The 24514-nt window shown below is 44.9% G+C and overlaps 3 protein-coding genes across 3 annotated transcripts; all 3 read left to right on the top strand.

Moving 5' to 3' along the window:
• Positions 1-4402: 4402 nt before the first annotated feature.
• On the top strand, positions 4403-5347 carry LOC146342791 (olfactory receptor 6E1-like). The gene has a single exon (XM_084807989.1). It carries the CDS (start codon positions 4403-4405, stop codon positions 5345-5347), a length of 945 nt encoding a protein of 314 aa, XP_084664115.1.
• Positions 5348-10276: 4929 nt separating this feature from the next.
• Positions 10277-11227, top strand: LOC146342790 (olfactory receptor 6E1-like). The gene has a single exon (XM_084807988.1). The coding sequence runs from the start codon at positions 10277-10279 to the stop codon at positions 11225-11227; it is 951 nt and encodes a 316-aa protein (XP_084664114.1).
• Positions 11228-20765: 9538 nt separating this feature from the next.
• LOC146342789 (olfactory receptor 6E1-like) lies at positions 20766-21710 on the top strand. The gene has a single exon (XM_084807987.1). It carries the CDS (start codon positions 20766-20768, stop codon positions 21708-21710), a length of 945 nt encoding a protein of 314 aa, XP_084664113.1.
• Positions 21711-24514: the final 2804 nt, after the last annotated feature.

Genomic DNA, 24514 nt, shown 5'->3' with positions numbered 1-24514 from the left:
GCTGCTTCTCTTTGGGGTGCCTCATTGCTATTCTGATCTGCTGTGGATTGCAATTCAGCCTGCCTTTGCCTCGTTATTCAGGCTTTGGGCTGAAGTGGTGCACAGCCCTAAGAAAGAGTGAATTACATGCTCTCCCCACCACCACCACTGGGATCTGCTGCCACAGGCCACAGATCACCTGCCTGCCCACCCACCCCTCCCTCATTTTGTTGCTGTTGTCACACATCACTCCTAACTGCTACAGGCCATCTCCAAGGACAGTCCTCCCACAATGCCTGGCTCTAAGGAAGGACCCCTCAGAGGCAGGCATTTGGGTCTGGCTCAAGAGAAGCACTGGCTCTTTCCTGGCTGAGAGAACTCAGCTGCCGACAGCTCATTCTGAGACCATCTGCAGAGTGGGTGGGAGCCCCAATGGCAATAATAATGGAGGAGGGAGGGAGGAATTAGGGATGTACGAAAGTCACTTACCTCTTAACGAAATTGATTCGCGGTGGGGGGGAGGCACTCCGTCCCTCCCCCCGAAATACTGGCCGGGGGGAGGCACTCCATCCCTCCCCCCCCAAAATCCTGGCCGGCCGGGTCCGCAAATGGTGGCGGCCATAGCCGCCGCCATTTGCGTCCCTGCAGTCAGCCGTGATAGGCTACCTAAATGTTTACGTAGCCTATCATGGCTGATTTAAAAGAAAAAAAACACGTGTACGCAAATGGCGGTGCCCATGGGCGCCGCCATTTGCATTCCTTATTTGGCACATCTTAGTCTACGTAAACATTTACGTAGACTAAGACGGCGAAAATAAGGGGAACGCAAATAGCGTAGTGTCTACGCTATTTGCGTTCCCCTTATTTTCGCCGTCTTAGTCTACGTAAATGTTTACATAGACTAAGACGTGTCAAAATAAGGAACGCAAATGGCGGCGCCCAAGGGCGCCGCCATTTGCGTACATGCGTGTGTGTGTTTTCTTTTAAATCAGCCGTGATAGCCTACGTAAACATTTACGTAGCCTATCACGGTATTTTTAAAAAATCTAGCCGTGATAGACTGTGTAAATCTTTACGTAGCCTATAACTTTTTTTGGTGTGTGTTTTTTTTACTGGAAATGGCGGTGGTGGCAGCCGGTTGGAAGACCGGCCGCCACCGCACCGCCGCCACCGCACCGCCACCGCCGAACCGCCACCGGAGCCGCCGCCACCAGGAGGATTCGCCCAAGGTAAGTCCTGTCCCGGGTGGGGGGCGGGGGGGCAGACCGTTTCGCTACCGATTTCGGCGGGCCGAATGCGCTGGCATTTGGCCTCCCCGAGATTCGTGGTGAAATTCTCTGCCATCCCTATGAGTGGTGGTGAGGGATGGAGATGTGGTAGCAAAGGGGGACACGGTTCCGGCAATAGTGGGTGGCAGCTGTGTCAATGAATATCTTGAATATTGTCACACATTGGAGGATTATCCCAAATATCATGGGGGGGGAACATTCTGGGGAACCAAATGTTTTTGGGTAGGGATGGGGGAGAAATTCGTTCTGTTTCCATTTTAACACAAACTTAACTTACTTCATATTTCCCAAACCAATACATGAACTGAAAATGAGTTGTTTTGAAATTTGCTCATTTCCAAACTTTGCAATGCAGTTCTCCCATCTCTCCCCCCAAAATGTGTACCAAACTGTGTATATTACAGGATTGCACACACACAAAACTACATATTAGAGAAAAATACATACAAAAATGCATTTCATTTAGGAAAATCGCTTGCAAACATTCATATGATGTAAATGTATATACTTCATCCAGTCTTCTTTAAAACATGCAAACTGATTTGGAAACGGGATTATATGAACTTAATTTTGGACAAAATGATAAACTGAGCCAAACCAAATTTGACAGATATATTCATCCCTAGTTTGGTGCTCCCTTGGATACCAGAACAGTAGCCACACAGAAAGCAGACTGGCATCCTAGTATACTTAAGGGACCATTTGTTGTAGCACGAGCCAATTTCATGTGATGCTCAGTTGGTTTTCTGCTGCTCATGGAAGCCAATCGAATGTCCCTTGGGTATCCTAACAAGCAAAGAGCTAATACCCTTTGCACTATATGCCTGGGGATACAAACCTGCACCATGATCTGTGAGAAGTTGCTTCTATGTTGAACGTTCCCTCCAAGGGCAAAGGGGGGGAGAAATACACATAATAAAATTGCTGAAATCACCTGTTCCTGGGCCAAGAAAGCCAAGAAATGTCTCAAAGGCATTGAGGATGCAGAACAAGTTCAAATGAATGTAACTTTTACAATCCTTCTGCTTCCTTGGGCAGCTGGAGATGGTCAGCCTCAGCAAAGCTAATGTGATAAGGATGTTCACACTGGCCTGGAGCTTCTAGGAGCTGGGATTTCATTGGCAGAAAAAAGACCATAGGTGCAGTGGTGTGGGAGAGCAGTGGGAATGCCCTCTTGTCTGTATGGGTTGTAAGTGGTGAGTATTTTGCTGAGATCTCATGTTTTGGTCCTGAATACAGGTGACATTGAGTCTTACACTTTATATTGTTTTACATTATTTGGGAATGATATGTGAAGGACAATATCCTTTCGAGCAGTCAGCTACTGCAAATGTGTCTTCTTGGGACTGCCTTTGAAGATCATGTGTGTGGGTACTCATAGGGGTCCACTGTAAGAAACCTCTTCTGCTGGCATCAAAATATCAGCACTGGCTTCCCCATTTATTGCTGGGTGCAATTCACAAATGCTGCATTGGATCTGTAACACCACGAATGACCTGGAGGCAGAGGGCTTTATGACCATAACATTCTTTTCCCACCAAATCATGTTCTGAGACCCTCCTCAAATTGGCCCCACATTGACCTGAATAGCGAACAGGGCTTTCTCTGTGTTAACACCCTGACTGTGGAATACTTCAGCTGCAATCCAATGCATATTTAGATAGAGAAAAAGCCAGCCATGCTGGCTGGGGAATGCTGGGAGTTGTAGGACCGTTTTTCTGTCTAAACATGCATAAGATTGCACCCTTACTCCAAAGGACTATTTGCTGAGCTCTTCCTTTCTATAGCTGCGAGGTGAAAACATGTATATGCCCGCAGCTTTGGGTGAAGAACTCTTGGTTCTTTATCATGGTTGCAACTATACGTTCTGTTTTAATGTTCATTATGGCTCTTATTCTTATCTTCTATATTAGATTAATTTTTTAATGCACAGTTGTGAGGAGGCTGGATTTTTTAAAAAAAAACTGTTAAAATACATAAAAAATTGTGAATGGCACATTGCAGCCTCTCCACAGAAGCCTGGTAAGAGCAAAACTAAAAGACACATGGGAGACAGAAGAGCTTCCAACATTTTTCCAACATTTTTCAGTCTCACAGTGCCAGAGGTTGTTTGTTTGTTTACCAAAAAAATCTTCACTGTGATTTTTAGGAGAAGGTAATTTAGCTGTAATTAGGGGGGAAAGTTGTAGAAGTGTTGAATTTAGTACATTGTTGTTTAGAATGTGAAGGAGGTTCATGCTTAGCATCATTCTTTCTCTGGAATTCAGGTGTATTTATGTTTCTCCAAGATTTCAAGCCTACAGTTGTGAGTGAATCCCAAGAGTATGAACTCCCTCACCATGGTGTTATTCTGGCATGTTGATATCCTTAATTTCTTTAGAATTAAGATTTATTTATTTATTAAAGATCTCTCCAGTTTGAGTGTTGAAAAGCTTTGGAATTACACAAATGAAATCTGAATTTGGAAATTGTTTGTTGTTTATTCGGTCAGCCGCTTCCAACTCTTCGTGACTTCATGGACCAGCCCACGCCAGAGCTTCCTGTCGGCCATCGCCACCCCCAGCTCCCCCAAGGTTGAGTTTGGAAATTGTACTGAGTATAAAATTTAGAGCTGATTCAAAAATTCTCAGAAGAGATTTTTGTGAGACAATATTTGAGAATTTTATTTTTCCCACCCCTTCTAAAAAAGAGCACAGTTTTGCCAAATAGTCTCAGAGTATCCTCTGCCATTTATTTGTGGGGACCACCACAAGTGTCCAAGTATCTGGAAAATTTTGAAGGAAGCCAAATAATCAGCATAATAATCATGCAGGAGGGGGGGTTGCAAATATTTACATGATAAATTTAATAAACCATTTGGGCAGAGAAAGCATGTCTGGAGTTGTGAATGGGGGATATTGTAAAGGATGGCCATCACCTGGCATTTGGCTGCCCTGTGTTGGAGGCACAGTGCTGGACCCGATGCAGCCTGGTCTGATCCAGCAGTTCTGTCCATAATTATATCAGTAATGATCTTTTTCATTGAACTGCATAGATTCAAAGTTGGGCAACTTTTCCTTTTTTTGGAAGAGACTTATAAAAATGCAGCCCTAATTATTCATTTCTCTTCACTTTACTTGTAGGAATGTGCTAAAATGAGGAATAACACTGTGGTGAGGGACTTCATACTATTGGGCTTTACCAACAACCGTCAGCTTGAAATCTTACTTTGTCTCCTACTGTTCAGCACGTATTTTTTGACAATCATAGGGAACATACTGATCATTATAATCACACTGGTGAATCAGCAGCTCCACACTCCAATGTATTTCTTCCTTCGACACGTTGCATTCGTAGCGATTGGGTATAGCAGTGCCACCATCCCCAAAACACTGGCCAACATGGCCACTGGCCATAAGACTATCACTTTACCTGGTTGCTTCACACAGTCCTTTCTCTACTTTGTCCTGGGGACCACAGAATTCCTTCTGCTGGCAGTCATGTCTGTTGACAGATACGTGGCCATCTGCAACCCTCTGCACTACTCAACCATAATGAAAGTTCAAATCTGCTCCCTGTTGGTGCTTTGCTCTTGGATTGGGGGATTATTACTAATTACAGGTCCAGCAGTTGTGTTCTTCCAGCTACCGTTTTGTGGCCCAAACACCATCAATCATTTTTTCTGTGACAACGGACCACTGATCAAACTTGCGTGTGTTGACACAAGTCTGCTGGAACTCATCAATTTTCTCATTGCTACGCTCTCTCTCCTTGGGACCTTGGCCGTAAACATAGTGTCCTACGTCAAAATTATTTCCACCATTTTGCACATCCCATCCACCACAGGGAGGCAGAAGGCCTTCTCCACCTGTGCTTCCCACATCACTGTAGTTTCCATCATTTACAGCAGTTGCATTTTCATGTACATAAATCCAAAAGGCACCAGTGAATTAGACTTCAGTAAGGCAGTGGCTGTTCTTAATACAGTTGTTGCTCCTGTTCTGATTCCATTCATATACTGCTTGAGGAACAAACAGGTTCAGGATGCCTTGAGAGCTGCATTTAGACGGGGTGTTGGGTTTTGGAAGAGTTCAAGATGATTGGGGATTCAACTGAGAACAGCATGAAGATACATACTGATGCTCTTATAGGCCCCGTCCAACCCTACTATTCTATGACTATTTACTGTAATAGGAAGCCAACCATATCATTGCAGAAATGGTACATATTGATTGACTGTCATTTTTTCCTTCCCAGTAACACTGGATTTTTTGCACAGAATGAATATAAAGTATAAACTTCTAGCTGTGTGGAAAAAATAACTATTATAAAATAATAAATGGTTTGGTCTCAAATCAGTTTGGCTGTCAAACTCAGTATAAACGCTGACAAGATATTTTAAGATCTTGGTATATCAATGTTAGCTCAAGCAGGCCAGTCAAAGCTGAAGGATTGAGCTCATGAGCTCTTTGAGGTTCGCCGATTTCCACCTCGAAGCTCTTTCCACCTTGTGTGCACATCAGATTGTGAGCTTTCTGTTCTTCACACAAAATTTGTGCATATTTTCATGCACATTTCCCCAAATGTATGCATAAGTTGTACGCAATTAATTAAAGTGGATTAAAGTGTGTTTGTGCACATTTTTCAAATGTATGTATTTTTGTGAGCTTTTTTTACTCATTGATTAAAGTGTGTTTGTGTGCACTTCAGAGATTTATACTTGTTTCTTTTTTCTTTGGTCTTTGCACATATTTCAAATGTGTGTGTGTTGTCAAACACATTTTTTGGTGCAAATTGCATTGCAATCTCAGAAATGTATGGATTTTAGACCACAGACTGTGTTTGGGTTTGGGTCTGGGTTCGAGAGGTGCAAACTGGATAAATTCTGGTCAAAAACAAACTGAAATGAATTTCTCACCCATTCTTACTGTGTGGACATGATAAATAGCCAGGAGAAATAGCCATGATAAATAGCCAGGAGATAAATAGCCAGGAGGACATCAGAAGTGGCTGTGTATTGGAGAAAATACAAAGCTAAAGCTGTGAGGTAAGACGTCAAGGGACAGAAGAACCTGTTGAACTGGGAACCTTGGACACAATCAATTGGCTGTTTAGTTCAAACTAATTTGTGAAATTCTTTGCTTTTCAGTCATGACATATTGTGTCCCAAGTACTTTACCCACTTTATCTATCCAGTTAGGGATGTGCGAACCCACCCCTGTCCAGGTTCTCTGGGCACCCACCCAGCCCCTGCCCCTCCTCACACTCACCCTGGTGGCCTCATCAAGCTCTGCAGTTGCCATTTTTTAAAATAAAAATAAAACAATGATTGCAAAATGTGCTGTTTTGCACATACGCATATATGCACATTTTTGTGATTGCCATTTCATTTTTCCAAAATTGGCAACGGTGGAGCTCGACGAGGCCACTGCAGTCAGTATGGGCCACTCACCAAGCATGGGCAGCAGGCAAGTGAGGGCAAGGGCTCTGCAAGTGGGGCTTGGGGGTGCAGGTGCGGGAGGGGGCTCCACAAGATTCCTGGGTGGAACCAGGCACCCATGCCATCCCTATCTATCTTCCAGGAGTCCTAATAGTTTCTCCCAAAAACACAAAGGCTGGGGAACCACCAAATGATTGGAGATCAAGGGAAGGAGGCTGTGGCCAGTGGAAGTGGGTATGGCCATCTGAGGAACCACAGATGACCAAACTGAGAACTCTGGTGGTCCAGATTTTGCTCCTGGGCCTGACGTTTCACACCCCTGAACCTGATGTATAGGTTGCAATCAGAATTTCAGTTTGATGAACAGGGTGTATCTCTATGGTTTTTACACTAGATTTGTGGTCTGTTTTTGATGTTGTCCACACTGCCTTGGGATCCTGTGGATTAAGGGTGGTTTATAAATTTAAATAACAAATGTATGTGTTTATGGATTTATTTAAAACATTTCTTCAGAGAAGAAGCCCTCTCAAGATGGCTTACAGCAAGAAAATACATTAAAACATCTAAAATAACAGTGATAAAAACATAACACAACATAATAGCCATAAAAACAACAATCAAAGCCAACAATTAAACAAACGACAACAACAGCGGCAATAAGAGCAGCAGTAGCAGTCATATCAAGAGAAGGCTATGATAAAATGATATGTTTTCAATGCCTTCTTAAAAGCCTGCAGTGAGGGATCATAGCGGACGTCCGATGGCAACCTGTTCCAAAGGTGTGGGGCCACTGCAGAGAAGGCCCTCTCCTGTGTGATCACCCACCTGACTGCTCTCATGGGTGGGCAAATGAGAAGGGCCTCTCTTTCTGATTTTAAAGTGTGGGCAGGCTGTTATGGGTGAAGGCGGCCCTTCAAGTAACTTGGTCCCAAACCATTTAAGGCTTCAAAGGTCAAAACCAGCACTTTGAATTGGGCTTCAAAACACACTGATCACCAGTGCAGCTGGTGCAGTACAGGCATTAGGTGCTCAAATTGTCTCGCTCCCACCACTGCTCAGGCAGCTGCATCCTGTACCAGCTGAAGTTTCTGAACCGTCTTCAATCAATAAATACTGCATTGGCCTAAAGCTGTTTCCCCACCACCACCTACAGTGTATTCAAAGCATATGAACATTTGGCCAGAAAGAGCTAATATAGATTATTATCTTGAGCCCTGAACTCCCCTCTAGCCTATGCCTTGCAAAATGGGAATTCAGGCTGCTGGAGTTTACAGTAAGGATGTACAAAAGTGACTTACCTTTTTGCGGATTCTGCTCATGGTCGGGGGGAGGCGTTCCGTCCCTCCCCCTGGAATCCTCAACTGGGGGGGAGGCGATCTGGTCCTCCCCCCCAGAATCCTCGATGGCCAGCTGTGCTCTGAGGCTGCTCCACAGAGCAGCCGGCCAGGCCCAGGCAGGCCAAGGCCGTCCGCAGCTGGATTTCCAGCCGCGGAGGGCTCTGGGTAAAACAAAAACAAAAACAAACGCATACGCAAATGGCGGCAGCTACAGCCACCGCCATTTACGTTCCTTATTTTTCTTCGTCTTAGTCTACGTAAATATTGACGTAGACTAAGACGGCGAAAAATAAGGAACGCAAATGGTGGCGGCTGCAGCAGCCGCCATTTGCGTACGCATTTTTTTTAAAAAAAAACCACTCAGATGTGATAGGCTACGTAAGTCTTTACGTAGCCTATCACATCTATGGGGGAAAAAAACAACACACACACACAGACTGCAAATGGCGGCGGCGGCAGCCGGTCGGAAGACCAGCCGCTGCCGCCACTGCCGCCGCCGCTGGAGCCGCCACCGTCCAGAACATCCACCCCAGGTAAGTCTTGTCCCAGGGGGGATCTGCGGAGGGTGAGGGGGGTGGCAGACCATTCCGCGATGGATTTCGGGGGGCAAATGCCCTGGCATTTGGCCTCACAGAGATCCGTCGCAGAATTCTCTGACATCCCTAGTTTACAGTTTGCAGACAAACAGCTTGTGGGCATCACGGAGTCACAGAAACAGATGAGTTCATGAATACATTTGTAGGATGGATACTCCATGGGAGAGGTGACATCTGAAGTGTCACTTGAGTTCCAAACATATTGGGTTGGAACACGACATAGGGCGCAATCCTATGGCCACTAGATGGCGGCTAGACGGTCCTAGGATTGTTCGGTTTCCAGGAACAAATCTCGCTTGTGCTGCGAGGTCAGTTCCCAGAAAGCTGCCTTGTTGCCTCCTCCCCTGCCGCCTCTGAGGCAGTGAGGATCGTTCCTGGGGTCTGTGCAAGGGTGAGCAATGTGGAGCAGGGCCAGAGGGGGCATTCCTGGGGGCAGGGAGTGCAGAAGCGCTGGTATGATGCTTCCAATGCAGCCTCCGGCCACCTCGCCCCCACTCCGAAATCCTGTGGCTAGACAAAATCAGTCATCTAGACGTGAATGCAGGGTGGCCGGAGTGCGGAGGAGAGGATCCTCTGAGTTCAGAGGCAGCTGATGATCCCCATAGGATTGCTCCCTCCAGCGTGCTTAGACTAGTTCCATTGAAATCAGTGGGACATACATTAGTCATGACTATCTTCTCCCATTGTTGTCAGTTGGATTACCCTGAGCATGACTATGTCTACATCCATATGTCTGAGTATGACTATGTCTGTATCCATTATTTGGAAGTCTGGCCATTGTTTCCCAGACAATATGTGTCAGAAAATGCAATTCAGTCTGTGGGTGTAGGCTGGTGGCTCTTTTTTGATGGTGAGTGAGTTTGATGGCATGTCGAAGACAGAACTTTGAAACATGACGAGTTTGATTATGCTCCTGTGTCCGTTGCCTGCACAAGAAATGGGGTTGCCAAGGATCTGGCAGGCCATCTATTGCTGGTGGGTTATTTTCATCTTGATGAGTCACTAGTTCTGCAGTAAGGTCCTATCCAACCCTGTCCATAAAAGGGAACTCACTTGAAAGTAGGACCTATGCATGGTCCAACACCCCCAGCTCCAGTTTTCTCATAGATCAAATAAAACTAGGTCAGTAAAACATCCCAGTTAAAATGAAGCAGTCCTCCCACCACCACACTCACTCTCTGTCCCACACATGCACACGCACACTGGATTCCCTAGTGAAAGTATGGTTTCCATCAACCAATTAACCTCAGTGGGAATTACTGCAACAGCACAGAAGGGTGGAAAAAAGAATGATAATATATAGCCACAGGAAACAGCTGGGAAGATTTCTCTCTCTGCTTTTCCTCCCCTCCCCATCCCTTTACCCCACCCTCCTTTACTTCTGTCTCTGTGTTGCACATTATGGGATAAAAGTGCATGTTTCCTTCGTTTCCCTTAACATAAACGGAAGAACCCTCCCTGTTGCTTTGTTTCTCAAATTCCTTTTCTTCTTGGTTGCCCACATTTCCACACTTCCTGAAGAACCCGAAATCAACCCTGCTTTAAAGTTTAAACATCTGGAACAATGGCTGCACCCATCATGGCTTTTGCCATCACTGAAGGGGCAGCTTTCCCAGAAACTCTTCCTGAAAAATGACCCACAAATGACTGGCTGCAATGGAAAACAAGACCACTGTGGTTGCTGAATTTATCCTTGTGGGCTTCACCAGTGTCCGATGGCTGCAGATTCTCCTGTTTGTGCTGGTCCTCATCACCTACTCCTTGACTGTGGTGGGGAATGTCCTTATCATCTTCATCACCTTGTCTGACCATCGCCTCAGGACACCTATGTATTTCTTCCTAAGGAACTTCTCTGTGTTAGAAATTGGTTTCACCTCTTCTTCCATCCCCAAGGCTTTGATCAACCTGGCCTCAGGCAACAACACCATTTCTGTTGCTGGCTGTTTTACACAATCCTTTTTCTATTTCATTCTAGGTACCACTGAATTCTTCCTACTGGCTTTAATGTCCTTTGACAGGTATGTTGCCATCTGTAATCCCCTGCGCTATACAGCTATCATGAATGCCCGCTTCTGCACCCAGTTAGTGGTGGGTTCTTGGACAGTCAGTTTCCTATACCTTATCATGCCTCTGGTTTTGTTATTTCGTTTACCCTTCTGTGGTCCAAATGTCATCAATCACTTTTTCTGTGACAATATGCCATTGGTAAAGCTTGCCTGCACCAACACTCAGTCCCTAGAACTGCTGGATTTTCTCCTGGCCACGTTTAGTGTCCTGGGAACTTTGACTGTGACTGTAGTTTCCTACATTAAAATAATTTCTACCATCATGTGCATCCCGTCAACAACAGGGAGACAAAAAGCCTTCTCCACCTGTGCTTCCCACATTACGGTTGTCTTCATCACCTACGGGAGCTGCATTTTCATGTATTTGAAGCCGAGGCAACATGGGGGATTGGACCTCAGCAAGACAGTGGGTGTTCTTAACAATGTGGTATCTCCTCTGCTCAACCCATTCATCTACAGCTTGAGAAACAAGCAGGTCAAAGATGCCTTGAAGGATGCTTTTGGCCAGAGAATAATGTTTTCTGGGATACCCAGACACTAAGATTTTGAAATAAGACTGTAGAGAGATTGTGCCTCATTGATGTTCCCTACAGAAGTGTCCAGTCATATATTTTTGACACACATTCCTCCAAATTTGGAAGTTCTACCAAATCTAACACTATTGTTGTTGCTGGAAGTAGACCCTCCTCCTCTTTATCTGCCTATGAAGAATGCAATAATATAAGAATTCTTCATTATAGGATAATAAAAATTAAGCAAAGTAAAGAACATTGAGCCATTTTTTAAAAAAAAAAACTTGTTAACAGCAAAATCTCTACTTGCCTTCAGAAGACACTCAATAAAAAGACTGACAATCAGAGAACCGTTAGCAAAAAATTGGAAAATTGCTGAGATAACAAAGTAATATGGAAGGGAAGAAGGAAAAAGAAATGTTTTGAAAGAGATGGTTATTTATTACGAATATTGGTATGATTCTGAAGTTAACAGACACAAGTTTTAAGTTGTATTAATAATGTCTCACTTGATACTTGTCACTCTAACAGATTTTGCAAACGGTTTTGAAATAAAATGCAAAGACAAACGCAAAGACAAATGAGCACAAGGAAGACATGAAAAGGGACTCCTAAAATGAACATAGCGTAAACAGTCCAGGGGGGTACAGTCAGTAAATGCTGAGCATTATATTATTTTATCAATTTGCATCAAGAAGTATATGAAATACTAAATGGGACTTAATGCTAAAAAATAAAATAAAAGGGGTTAAAGCAAAATAAACAAGTACATCCACAAGGTAAACATAAACAAGGTGAAACCTTCATGAAGGATTCAATAATAAAAACAGGTTTGCTCTCCGGATTTGGTTAAGCCATGTATGGCCTGAGCTGTGATCATGGCTAATATCTATGTAAGAACCGACAGAAAGCTGACAGGCAGAAGGCAGAAGAATAGCCCCCTGTTACGTGAACATAGGGCTTCTCCACATGAGCGGTTAATTTCATGCTTGTGATTAGCCACTGATGGAAGTTTGCAGGTCCTTTACATGACGTTGTCATCCTCCAGGACATCTCCTTCCAGACCAGTTTCAAGGGCAGCCCCATGTAGAGTGCATTGCAGTAATCCAACTTTGAGTGATGAAGCACAAAGTTCCAGGGCTGTGTGCTGGCTGGAAAGCAGCCTCAATTCACTCAACCAAGGGGCAGCTGAAGTCCCACTAAGACCTTTCTGCTGCTTGCATTCAAATTGCACTTGCCTGAAACCCACAGTTATATTGTTAGCAACTCAGACCAAGCCATGGATTAAATCAGGGGTGTTGAACTGCAGCTCCACCAGCCAAATCCAGTCTTCCTGGAGTTCAAATCCGGCCCTCTGGGGCTCTCCAGAAGGCCATGTCCCATTCCCCTAGCTCCACAGCCTTTCCTCCAACCACCAAGCCTGGGGATGACACGTTGGCTCCTGCTTGTTCGGCGTTGAGGGATTCTTTTCAATTTGTGCAGCCCGAGGATGTGGACAGGATCCTTGGAGCGGTGAGAGCCACCACATGTATGCTGGATCCTTGCCCCTCCTGGCTTATTCAAGAGGCCAGAGGAGAACTGGCTGAGTGGGCAATGGGAGTGGTTAATGCCTTGCTGGAACAAGACATTATTCCATTATGCTATTTGCGTTCCCCTTTCTTTTCTTGGTCTTAGTCTACGTAAATATTGACGTAGACTAAGACGGCGAAAAATAAGGAACGTAAATGGCGGTGGCCGTAGCTGCCGCCATTTGCATATGCGTTTTTTTTGTTTTTGTTTTACCCAGAGCCCTCCGTGGCTGGAAATCCAGCTGCAGACAGCCCTGGCCTGCCTGGGTCTGGCCGGCTGCTCCGCGGAGCCTCAGAGCACAGCCGACCATCGAGGATTCCTTCAAGGCTGCCTCCCAGCTCCAGGGGTTCCTGGATGAAAGGGATTATCTTGTTCCCTTGCAATCTGGTTTCAGGCCTGGGTGTGGGACAGAGACAGCTTTGGTCGCCTTGGTGGATGACCTATGCCAGGAACTGGACAGGGGGAGTGTGTCCCTGTTAGTTTTGCTGGACCTCTCGGTGGCGTTCGATACCATCAACCATGGCATTCTTCTGGGATGCCTCAGCCTCACTGGGGTGGGACTTGGATGCACTGTTTTACAGTGGCTCCATTCCTTCCTAGGGGGGCAAACTCAGAAGGTGGTGTTGGGGAATGCCTGTTCAATTCCATTGCCATTAGGTTGCGAGGTCCCTCAGGGTTCTTTTCTGCCCCCATGCTATTTAGTATCTCCACGAAACCACTGGGAGAGGCTGTCCGGAGTTTTGGAGTTCGGTGCCACCAATATGCTGATGACACCCCACTCTACTTCTCCTTTCCACCAGATTCCAAGGAAGTGGTTTCTGTCCTTTACCAGTGTTTGGCATCGGTCATGGACTGGATGAGGGAGAACAAATTGAAACTTAATCCAGACAAGGCAGAGGTGTTCCCGGTCAGTTGAAAGGCAGATCAGAGAACAGGGATTCAGCCTGTGTTGGATGGGGTTGCACTCCCCCTGAGGACTCAGGTTCTCAGTTTGGGGGTGCTCCTGGATTCAGCCCTAAGCCTGGATGCTCAGGTTTCAGCGGTGGCCAGGAGTGCTTTTGCAGTTAAAATGAGTGCGCCAACTGCACCCATTCCTGGAGATGTCTGATCTGGCCACGATGACACATGCCTTAGTTACATCACGTTTGGATTACTGCAATGTGCTCTACATGGGGCTGCCTATGAAGAGTGTTCAGAAACTGCAGTCGGTCCAAAGAGCTGCTGCCTGACTGTTGACTGGGGCTAGCTACAGGGAGCATACAACTCCATTGTTAAAACAGTTTCACTGGCTTCCAGTCTGTTTCCAGGCACAATTCAAAGTGCTGGCTATGACCTATAAAGCCCTATATGGCTCTGGTCCAGGTAATCTGAAAGACCGTATCCTCCCTTAGGAACCTGTCCATCTCCTGAGATCCTCTGGGGAGGGCCTTCACTCAGCCCCACCACTGACACAGGCACGTTACTTTGGTGGGAACCTGGGAGAGGGCCTTCTCAGTGGTTTCCCCATGGCTGTGGAACGCCCTTCCCAGGGAGGCTAGGATGGCTCCCTCCTTGATGTGTTTCTGGAGGTAGGCTAAAACATTCTTGTTCCAGCAAGAACCTGGGGGTTAGCTGTTAAAATGCTGTTTTAAAATCCTGTTTAAATGCTTTTAATATAATTTCAGTTGTATTGTTGTTTGATTATATTTTAACTTTTGTATATTTTCATATGTTTTTATTGTACATGTTTTAATGTTTGTAAGCTGCCTTGTATCCCAGTATTGGGGGAAAGACAGGTTATAAATATAATAATAATAATAATAGTAATAGTAATAATGATAATAGTAATAATGAAAATAATAATAGGTACTGGCAGTAAGTGTGTTATGCTTCAAGATGCTCTTTTGTTGGCAAACTGACCCCACTCTTTTTGCCTTTGGTAGATGGGGGGCTGTGGCTCAGTGGTAGAGCACCTACTTTGCATGCAGAAAGTCTGGTCCCAGGCTTGATCTCCGGCATCTCCCGATAGGAACAAATTCTGCCTGAAACCCTGGAGAGCCACTGCCAGTCAGAGTCAGTAATACCGGGGTAGATGGTCCGATGGTCTGATTGAGTATAAGGCAACTTCCTATGTTCCTTCAGCCCCACCCACCACTGAAATGTAACCCCCAAGAGCTTCTCCAAAATGGAACTTGGCCCTTAGGATGAAAAAGGTTCAACAGCCCTGGATTAAATGGATCAGAGATTGTATCCTGCATCATCCATCGAAGGCAGACCTTCCTGGGTGGTGCTGTGAAAACTTCATTTTGCCTTCCTATTCATCGTACATGTATTTGATCTCCTTCCCCCCCCCCCCAGGTTATCTGCGCCCCCCCCCCGCATTTGCCAAATTTATTTATTAATTAAAATGTTTTTGCTCCCTTTGCAGAAGTGCCATATAATGCTTCCAATGCATCTTCCGGCCACCCCCACTCCCACTCCGAAGTCCTGTGGCTAGACAGCCAAAATCAGTCATCTAGACATGAATGCAGGGTGGCCGGAGTGCCGAGAAGAGGATCCCCTTTGTGCTCTGCCCACCCTGCATTGGACAGATGGTCGCCTTCGAGTTCAGAGGCAGCTGACGATCCCCATATGATTGCTCCCCCCAGCATGCTTAGACTAGTTCCACTGCAATCAACGGGCCATTCATTAGATATGACTATCTTCTTCCATTGTTGTCAATTGGATTACTCTGAGCATGACTATGTCTGCATCTATATGTCTATATCCATTACTTGGAAGTCAGGCCATTGTTTTCCATGCAATATGTGTCAGAATATGTTACGGTAGCACTTCCTCCTCCCCCCACCCACATGATCTTTCATACATTGATACATTTTGGAGACAGCCTGCCTGGGCAGCTCAGAAGGCATCAGAAGGGCCACGAATCTCCGAGGCGGACGAGGTGCCTCGTCAATGAGCTGTTTCGCTTCGGGGTGCCCCATTGCTATTCTGATCTGCTTTGGATTGCGACAAGGCACTTCCGAATCAGCCTGCTTTTGCCTCGTTATTCGGGCCGCGGACTGAAGTGGTGCACAGCCCTAAAAAGGAGTGAATTGCATGCTCTCCCCACCACCAACACTGAGATCTGCTGTCACAGGCCACAGATCACCTGCCTGCCCACCCACCCACCCCTCCCTCACTTTGTTGCTGTAGCCACACATCACTCCTAACTGCTACAGGCAATTTCCAAGGATACCCCTCCTACAATGCCTGGCTCTAAGGAAGGACCCCTCAGAGGCAGACATTTGGGTTTGGCTGAAGATAAACACTGGCTCTTTCCTTGCTGAGATGGTTGTTCAGCGAGCTCAGCTGCCCACCACTCATTCTGAGACCATCTGCAGAGTGGGTGGAAGCCCCAATGGTAATAATAATGGGGAAGGGAGGGAGGAAAACAGATTGGCGGATGGGTGGGTGGTGGTGAGGGAGGGGGATGTGTGAGCAAAGTGGGACATGGTTCCGGCAATAGTGGGTGGCAGCTGTGTCAATGAATATCTTGAATATTGTCACACATTGGAGGATTATCCCAAATATCACTGGGGGTGGGCATTCTGGGAAACAAAATGTTTTTGCATAGGGGTGGGGGAGAAATTCATAGGGATTTCAGAGAATCCTGCCATGGACTCCAGTGAGGCTGGAATCTTTAGAATCCATCCCCTCAAAATCCGTGGCGAAACGGCCTCTCCCCTGCCACCCCATGGAATCCCCCCAGGATGGAACTTACCTGGTGGCAGATGTGGCAGCAGCGGCAGCTTCGGCTGGTCTCCTAGCTGGCCGCTGCCAGGCTGCTGCGGCCACAAATGGCAGCCAACGTAGCAGCCGCCATTTGCATCCTTGCAGTCAGCTGTGATGGGTTACGTAAGTATTTACGTAGCCTATCACGGTAAAGGCAGCCACTCAAATTGCGTAGCGGCTGCCATTTGCGTGGCTGCCTTTACCATGATAGGCTACGTAAATATTTATGTAGCCTATCACGGCTGACTGCAAGGATGCAAATGGCGGCAGCTCAATGGCTGCCATTTGTGGTGCGGCCACAGCAGCCCAGCCACAGCTAGAACTCCACCGCGGAGCAGAGCCGGCCAGGGAGGATTCCGGGGGGAGGGACGTGGCACTTCCCCCCCACCGTGGATTGCCCAGGGCAGAGCCAAGTAGGACTTTCATACAACCCTAGAAATTTGTTCCATTTCCATTTTAATACAAATTTAATTCACATTTCCCAAACCAATACATGAACTGAAAATGAGTTGTTTAGAAATTTGCCCATTTCCAAACTTTGCAATGCGGTTCTCCCATGTCTCCCCCCAAAATGTGTACCAAACTGTGCATATTACAGGATTGCACACACAAAAAACTACATATTAGAGAAAAATACATACAAAAATGCATTTCATTTAGGAAAATCGCTTGCAGACATTCATATGAGGTAAATGCACATACTTCTTCATCCAGTCTTCTTTAAAACATTGCAAACTCATCTGGAAACAGGATGATATGAACTTAATTTTGGACAAAATCATAAACTGAGCCAAACTCAATTTGAGAGATTCATTCATCCCTAGTTTTGTGCTCCTTTGGATACCAGAACAGTAGCCACACAGAAAGCAGACTGGCAACCTAGTATACTTAAGGGACCATTTGTTGTAGCACGAGCCAATTTCATGTGATGCTCAGTTGGTTTTCTGCTGCTCATGGAAGCCAATCGAATGTCCCTTGGGTATCCTAACAAGCAAAGAGCTAATACCCTTTGCACTATATGCCTGGGGATACAAACCTGCACCATGATCTGTGAGAAGTTGCTTCTATGTTGAACGTTCCCTCCAAGGGCAAAGGGGGGGAGAAATACACAAATAAAATTGCTGAAATCACCTGTTCCTGGGCCAAGAAAGCCAAGAAATGTCTCGAAGGCATTAAGGATGTAGAACAAGTTCAAATGAATGTAACTTTTACAATCCTTCTTCTTGCTTGGGTAGCCAGAGATGGTCAGCCTCAGCAAAGCTAATGCTTTAAGGTTGTTCACAATGACATGGACCTTCTAGGAGCTGGGATTTCATTATCAGTCTATGTGAGGTTGTAAGTGGTGAGTATTTTGCTGAGAGCTCATGTTTTGGTCCTGAATGCAGGTGACATCGAGTCTTACATTTTATATTGTTTTACATTAATTGGGAACTATTTGTGAAGTACAAGATCCTTTAGAGCAGTTGGCTACTCTAATGTGTCACCTTGGGACTACCTTTGAAGTTCATTTGAGTGGGTACTCATAGGGGTCCACTGTAAGACACCTCTTCTGCTGGTGTCAAAATATCAGCACTGGCTTCCCCATTTATTGCTGGGTGCAATTCACAAATGCTGCATTGGATCTGTAACACCATGAATGGCCTGGAGGCAGAGTGCTTTATGAACATTACATTCCTTTCCCACCATATCATGTTCTGAGACCCTCCTCAAATTTCCTCCACATTTACCTGAATAGCAGCTGGGAACAGGGCTTTCTCTGTGTTAGCACCCTGACTGTGGAACACTTCAGCTGCATATTTAGATAGAGAAAAAGCCAGCCATGCTGGCTGGGGAATGCTGGGAGTTGTAGGACCGTTTTTCTGTCTAAACATGCATAAAATTGCACCCTTACTCCAAAGGACTATTTGCCGAGCTCTTCCTTTCTATAGCTGCGAGGTGAAAACATGTATAAGCCCACAGCTTTGGGTGAAGAACTCTTGGTTCTTTATCATGGTTGCAACTATAGGTTCTGTTTTAATGTTCATTATGGCTCTTATTCTTATTTTCTATATTAGATTAATTTTTAAATGGACAGTTGTGAGGAGGCTGAATTTTTTTAAAAAAAACTGTTAAAATACATAAATAAAAAATTGTGAATGGCACATTGCAGCCTCTCCACAGAAGCCTGGTAAGAGTAAAACAAAATAACATGCATATGATTGTGCCCTTACTCCAAAAACATATTTGTCAAGCTCTTCTATTGTATAGGCATTACGTCAAAACATGTATATGGCCCACAGCTTTGGGTGAAGAATTCTTGGTTCTTTCTTGTTGTTCTAACTATAGGTTCTGTTTTAATTTTAATTATGGCTCTTATTCTAATTTTCTATATTAGATTCATTTTTAAATACACAGTTGTGAAGAGCCAGGATTTTTTTTTTTAACCTGTTAAAATACATAAATAAATAGAAAATGGTGAGTGGCACGTTGCAGCCTCTCCACAGAAGCCTGGTAAGAGCAAAAACAAAAAGATACATCAGAGACAGAAGAGCAAACTTCCAACATTTTTTAGTCTCAGAATGTTGGGGTTTGTTTGTTTTTACCAAAAAATCTCCATTGAGATTCTTGGTAGAATGTAATTATTTAGCTGTAATAAGGAAAAAAACTTGTAGAAGTGTGGAATTTAGGACATCAGTGTTTAGGAAGTTAAGGATTGCATTCTTCTTAGCATTGTTCTTTCACTGGAATTCAGATTTAGTTATGGTTCTGTAAAGGATGTCTCCAATTGGAGTTATGAATAGTGTTGGTATTATGACAATCAAATCTAAATTCTGACATTTTATGGATTCAGAATTTCTCAGAAGAGGTTTTTCTGAGAAAATGTTTGAGAATCTCATTTTTCTCACACCTTCTGAAAAAAGAGCACCCTTTCACCAAATATGCTCAGAGTATCCTCTGCCATTTATTTGTGGTGACATCCCACACACACACACACACATACAAATGCACAATGACTCAGAGGGAAATGAGGTCTTCAGCATTGTGGAGGATGGTAGCCAGGCTCTCAGCACAGTTGCTGTTGATGTGATTTGCAGGACTGGCACCAGGCAACAAAGAAGTCCTTGGGAGAAAAGAAAGGAAGTATGTCACTGCTGTTTCTGCTCCTGTAACTACTGCCAATCACCGCCCCCAAGAAATGCTTGGAGAATGTCTCCCCTCCCTGGTGAAAGTCAGTGGAACGGTCCCTCCCAGTTTGCCACCCACAATTAGGATGAAAAAAACAACAACAACGAAGTTATTTTTGCTCAGCTTTAGTAATTTTAGCTCCACTCATAGTCATTCACTGTTCATCCCTGACCTTCCTTCACTCCTTTTCTCATCTGTTGTATATCACCACATGCACACTCCACAGTGATTGGGTCACCTCTTTGGAATACCAAGCACACTATTGGTTTTAAATACATGATTAGTGTTTCTAGCCATTTCCAAAGTTGTTTAGAAGAATGATTAACTAATAACTAGCTTCAGTTGGCGTAGAGTAGAATCGAGTAGAGTAGACATCAAAAATTAATCGAATACAAATGTGTAAGCAAACATCTGGATGACATTTTGGCAAAACAGCTGAGGACTTTTGAGAGAAGCCAACGGAGGACAAATGGACCACCATCTGTCAGGGATGAAACAGTTGTATCCTGCATTAAAGCTCCTGCATTGAGTGGGTGGTACCACCAGATGATTTCCGTGATCCCTTCTTACTCTAAATGTCAAGGATTCTATGAGTTTCAATCAGGACTTCTCTGGGAGGTAACTTACATTCGTTGCTTGACACTGGATTTGGCCTAAAGCAAAATTGGAAGTGAATTTGGAGGTTCTTCCTCAAGTGAAATGTCTGAAACATTTTGAGGAAAGCCAAAGTAATCAGGATAACAATCATACAGGAGTGGGGGAGTAAGTTCACAAATATTTACATGATAAAATTAATAAAACATTTGGACAAAGACAGCACATCTGGGGTTACGAATGGGGGATATAGTAAAGGATGCCCATCACCTGGCATTTGGCTGCCCTGTGTTGGAGGCACAGTGCTGGACCCGATGCAGCCTGGTCTGATCCAGCAGATCTGTCCATAATTATATCAGTAATTATCTTTTTCATTGAACTGCATAGATTCAAAGTTGGGCAACTTTTCCTTTTTTGGAAGAGACTTATAAAAATGCAGCCCTAATCATTCATTTCTCTTCACTTTACTTGTAGGAATGTGCTAAAATGAGGAATAACACTGTGGTGAGGGACTTCATACTATTGGGCTTTACCAACAACCGTCAGCTTGAAATCTTACTTTGTCTCCTACTGTTCAGCACGTATTTTTTGACAATCATAGGGAACATACTGATCATTCTAATCACACTGGTGAATCAGCAGCTCCACACTCCAATGTATTTCTTCCTTCGACACGTTGCATTCGTAGAGATTGGGTATAGCAGTGCCACCATCCCCAAAACACTGGCCAACATGGCCACTGGCCATAAGTCTATCACTTTACCTGGTTGCTTCACACAGTCCTTTCTCTACTTTGTTCTGGGGACCACAGAATTCCTTCTGCTGGCAGTCATGTCTGTTGACAGATACGTGGCCATCTGCAACCCTCTGCACTACTCAACCATAATGAAAGTTCAAATCTGCTCCCTGTTGGTGCTTTGCTCTTGGATTGGGGGATTATTACTAATTACAGGTCCAGCAGTTGTGTTCTTCCAGCTACCGTTTTGTGGCCCAAACACCATCAATCATTTTTTCTGTGACAACGGACCACTGATCAAACTTGCGTGTGCTGACACAAGTCTGCTGGAACTCATCAATTTCCTCATTGCTACGCTCTCTCTCCTTGGGACCTTGGCCGTAAACATAGTGTCCTACGTCAAAATTATTTCCACCATTTTGCACATCCCATCCACCACAGGGAGGCAGAAGGCCTTCTCCACTTGTGCTTCCCACATCACTGTAGTTTCCATCACTTACGGCAGTTGCATTTTCATGTACATAAATCCAAAAGGTACCAGTGAATTAGACTTCAGTAAGGCGGTGGCTGTTCTTAATACAGTTGTTGCCCCTCTTCTGATTCCATTCATATACTGCTTGAGGAACAAACAGGTTCAGGATGCCTTGAGAGCTGCATTTAGACGGGGTGTTGGGTTTTGGAAGAGTTCAAGATGATTGGGGATTCAACTGAGAACAGCATGAAGATAAAAACTGTGCAGTTACTGTAATGGGAAACCAACCATATGATTGCAGAAATGGTATGCACTGATGGACTGTCTTCTTTTGCCTCCCAGTAACACTGGATTTTTTGCATAGAATGAATATAAATTATGAACTGCTACCTGTGTGAAAAAAAAATAACTATTATAAAATAATTAATGGTTTGGTTTCAAATCAGTTTGGCTGTCAAACTCAGTATAAACGCCAACAAATACAGATAGTTTAAGGTGTTGGTCCATCAATGTTAGCTCAAGCAGGCCAGTCAAAGCTGAAGAATGGAAATTGTGTGGTAAGGATGTGTGAGTCAGCAAGAGATGAGCTCTTTGACATTTTCCAATTTCGACCTCGAAGCTCTTTCCACCTTCTGTGCACATCCAATAGTGAGTTTGTGTTGTTCACACAAAATTTGTGCATATTTTCATGCACATTTCCCCAAATGTACACATCAGTTGTACACATTTTAAAAGTATGCACTTTTCTCCCATGGATTAAAGTGTGTTTGTGGACATTTTTCAAATGTATGTATTTTTGTACTCATTAATTAAAGTGGATTTGTGCCCAGTTTAGAGATGTATGCATTTTTCTTGTTTCTTTTCTTTTTCTTTTTCTTTTTTGGCTTTGCACATATTTCAAATGTGTGTGTATTGTCAAACACTTTTTTGGTGCAAATTGCATTGCAATCACAGAAATGTATGGACTTCTGACCACAGACTGTGTTCAGGTTTGGGTCTGAGTTTGAGTGGTGTGTGAATTGGATAAATTCTGGTTAAGAACAAACTGTAATGAATTTTTCACCCATTCCTACTGTGTGGACATGATAAATAGCGAGGAGATTATCAGAAATGGCTGTTTATTGGAGAAAATACAAAGCTAAAGCTGTGAGGTAAGACATCAAGGGCTAGAAGAATCTGTTAAACTCGGAACCTTGGACACAACCAATTGGCTGTTTAGTTCAAACTAATTTGTAAAATTTGTTGCTTTTCAGTTGTGACATATTGTGTCCCAATTACTTTACCCACCTTAACTATCCTCCAGGAGTCCTAATAGTCTCTCCCAAAAACACAAGGCCGGGGAACCACCAAATAACTGGCGGTCAAGGGCAAGAGTCCATGATGGCCAGTAAAAGCAGATGTGGCCATCTGCAGTACCACAGACATTTGTTGTCTGTTTTTGATGTTGTGTACACTGCCTTGGGAATTTAGGGATGTACGAAAGGGACTTAGCTTGTCCCACAGCTTGCTTCGCAGTGGTTTGGAGGAGCTTCACTTCTCCCCCCAAAATTCAGGCCGGGGGGGGAGGCGCCCCGCCTCGCCCAGCCGAAATTCAGGCCGGGGGGGGAGGCGCCCTGCCTCGACCGCCCGAAATTCAGGCCGGGGAGAAGCGCCCCATCTCCCCGGCCGCAAAATAAAAAGTAAAACAAAAACAAAAACGTGATAGGCTACGTAACGATTTACGCAGCCTATCACGGCTAGATTTCCAAAGTCAGCCATGATAGGCTACGTAAATCGTTACGTAGCCTATCACAGGTGACTTTGGGGGGAAAAAAAGCGCGTACGCAAATGGCGGCCCTTATTTTTGCCGTAGTCTACGTAAATCTTTACGTAGACTACAGGGACCAAATAAGGAACACAAATGGTGGCACCCCATGGGCGCCGCCATTTGCGTACGCGCTTTTTTTTTTCTTTCAAAGTCACCCGTGATAGGCTACGTAACGATTAACGTAGCCTATCATGGCTGACTTTGGAGATCTAGCCGTGATAGGCTACGTTAATCGTTATGTAGCCTATCACAGGGTTTTTTGTTTTTTTTACTTTACTTGTAATGGCGGTGGCAGCAGCCGGTCAAAAGACCAGCTGCCGCCCCCGCCCCCGACGAAAACCCGCCGAACTGCCGCCGGGACCCGCCGCTGGGAGGGACATTCGGCCACGGTAAGTCCCATCCCGGGGGGGGCGGGGGGCCAGAGGAGAATTTCCCCACCAATTTTGGGGGGCCAAGTGCATTGGCATTCGGCCTCCCAAAGATTCGGGGAGAAATTCTCCGCCATCCCTACTTGGGATCCTGTGACTGTACACTGCCTTGGGATCCTGTGGATGAAAGGTGGTATATAAATGTTATTTATTTATTTATTTATTTATTTATTTATTGCCTATTTATTTATTTAAAACATGTCTTGAGGGCAGAAGCCCTCTCAAGTTGGCTTACAGCAAGAAAATACGTTAAGAGCGCAATCCTATGCAGATAGGCGGACACCTCTGAACTCGGAGGCGACCACCTAGACAATGCAGGGCACGAGAAGCATGGAGGGGATCATTTCCTCCACACTTCTCCTGCCCTGCAGTTTTAGTTAGACAGCCGATTGTGGCTGTCTAGCCATGAGAGGGGAAAGCAGGGAGGAGGGCGCTGTACAACACCTTGGATGTGTCGTACAGGTATTTCTGCCCTCCCCGTCTCGGAATGCCTTCCAGGAACACCCCCTTTGACCACTCCATGCTCCTCTTGTGAGTGTGGAATATGGGGCTGTTTCGCGCTGCCTCTGAAACATCACAGAAGTGGGGGGAGGTCGGAGCGGGGCTCCGAGGTTGGTTCCCAGAAAACCAGATATCCTATGGCTGTCTAGCCACTGTCTAGCAGCCATAGGACTGCTGCCTAAAACAGTTAAAAAATTAAAAGCAATAAAAACATAAACACAATCAAATAGCAATCAAAACAATAATAAAAGCCAACCATCAAATGAGCAGCAACAACAAAGGCAAGAACAG

This window comes from Heloderma suspectum, chromosome 6 (assembly GCF_057233095.1).
Source record: "Heloderma suspectum isolate Gila_16-S chromosome 6, 16-S_ref, whole genome shotgun sequence".
NCBI classification, from domain to species: domain Eukaryota; kingdom Metazoa; phylum Chordata; class Lepidosauria; order Squamata; family Helodermatidae; genus Heloderma; species Heloderma suspectum.
This window is presented reverse-complemented; position numbering and strand designations above follow the sequence as displayed.

Bases quoted from the DNA above. Each gene is read 5' to 3' on its own strand.
- LOC146342789 (XM_084807987.1), top strand. From the start codon at position 20,766: ATGAGGAATAACACTGTGGTGAGGGACTTCATACTATTGGGCTTTACC.
- LOC146342791 (XM_084807989.1), top strand. From the start codon at position 4,403: ATGAGGAATAACACTGTGGTGAGGGACTTCATACTATTGGGCTTTACC.
- LOC146342790 (XM_084807988.1), top strand. From the start codon at position 10,277: ATGGAAAACAAGACCACTGTGGTTGCTGAATTTATCCTTGTGGGCTTC.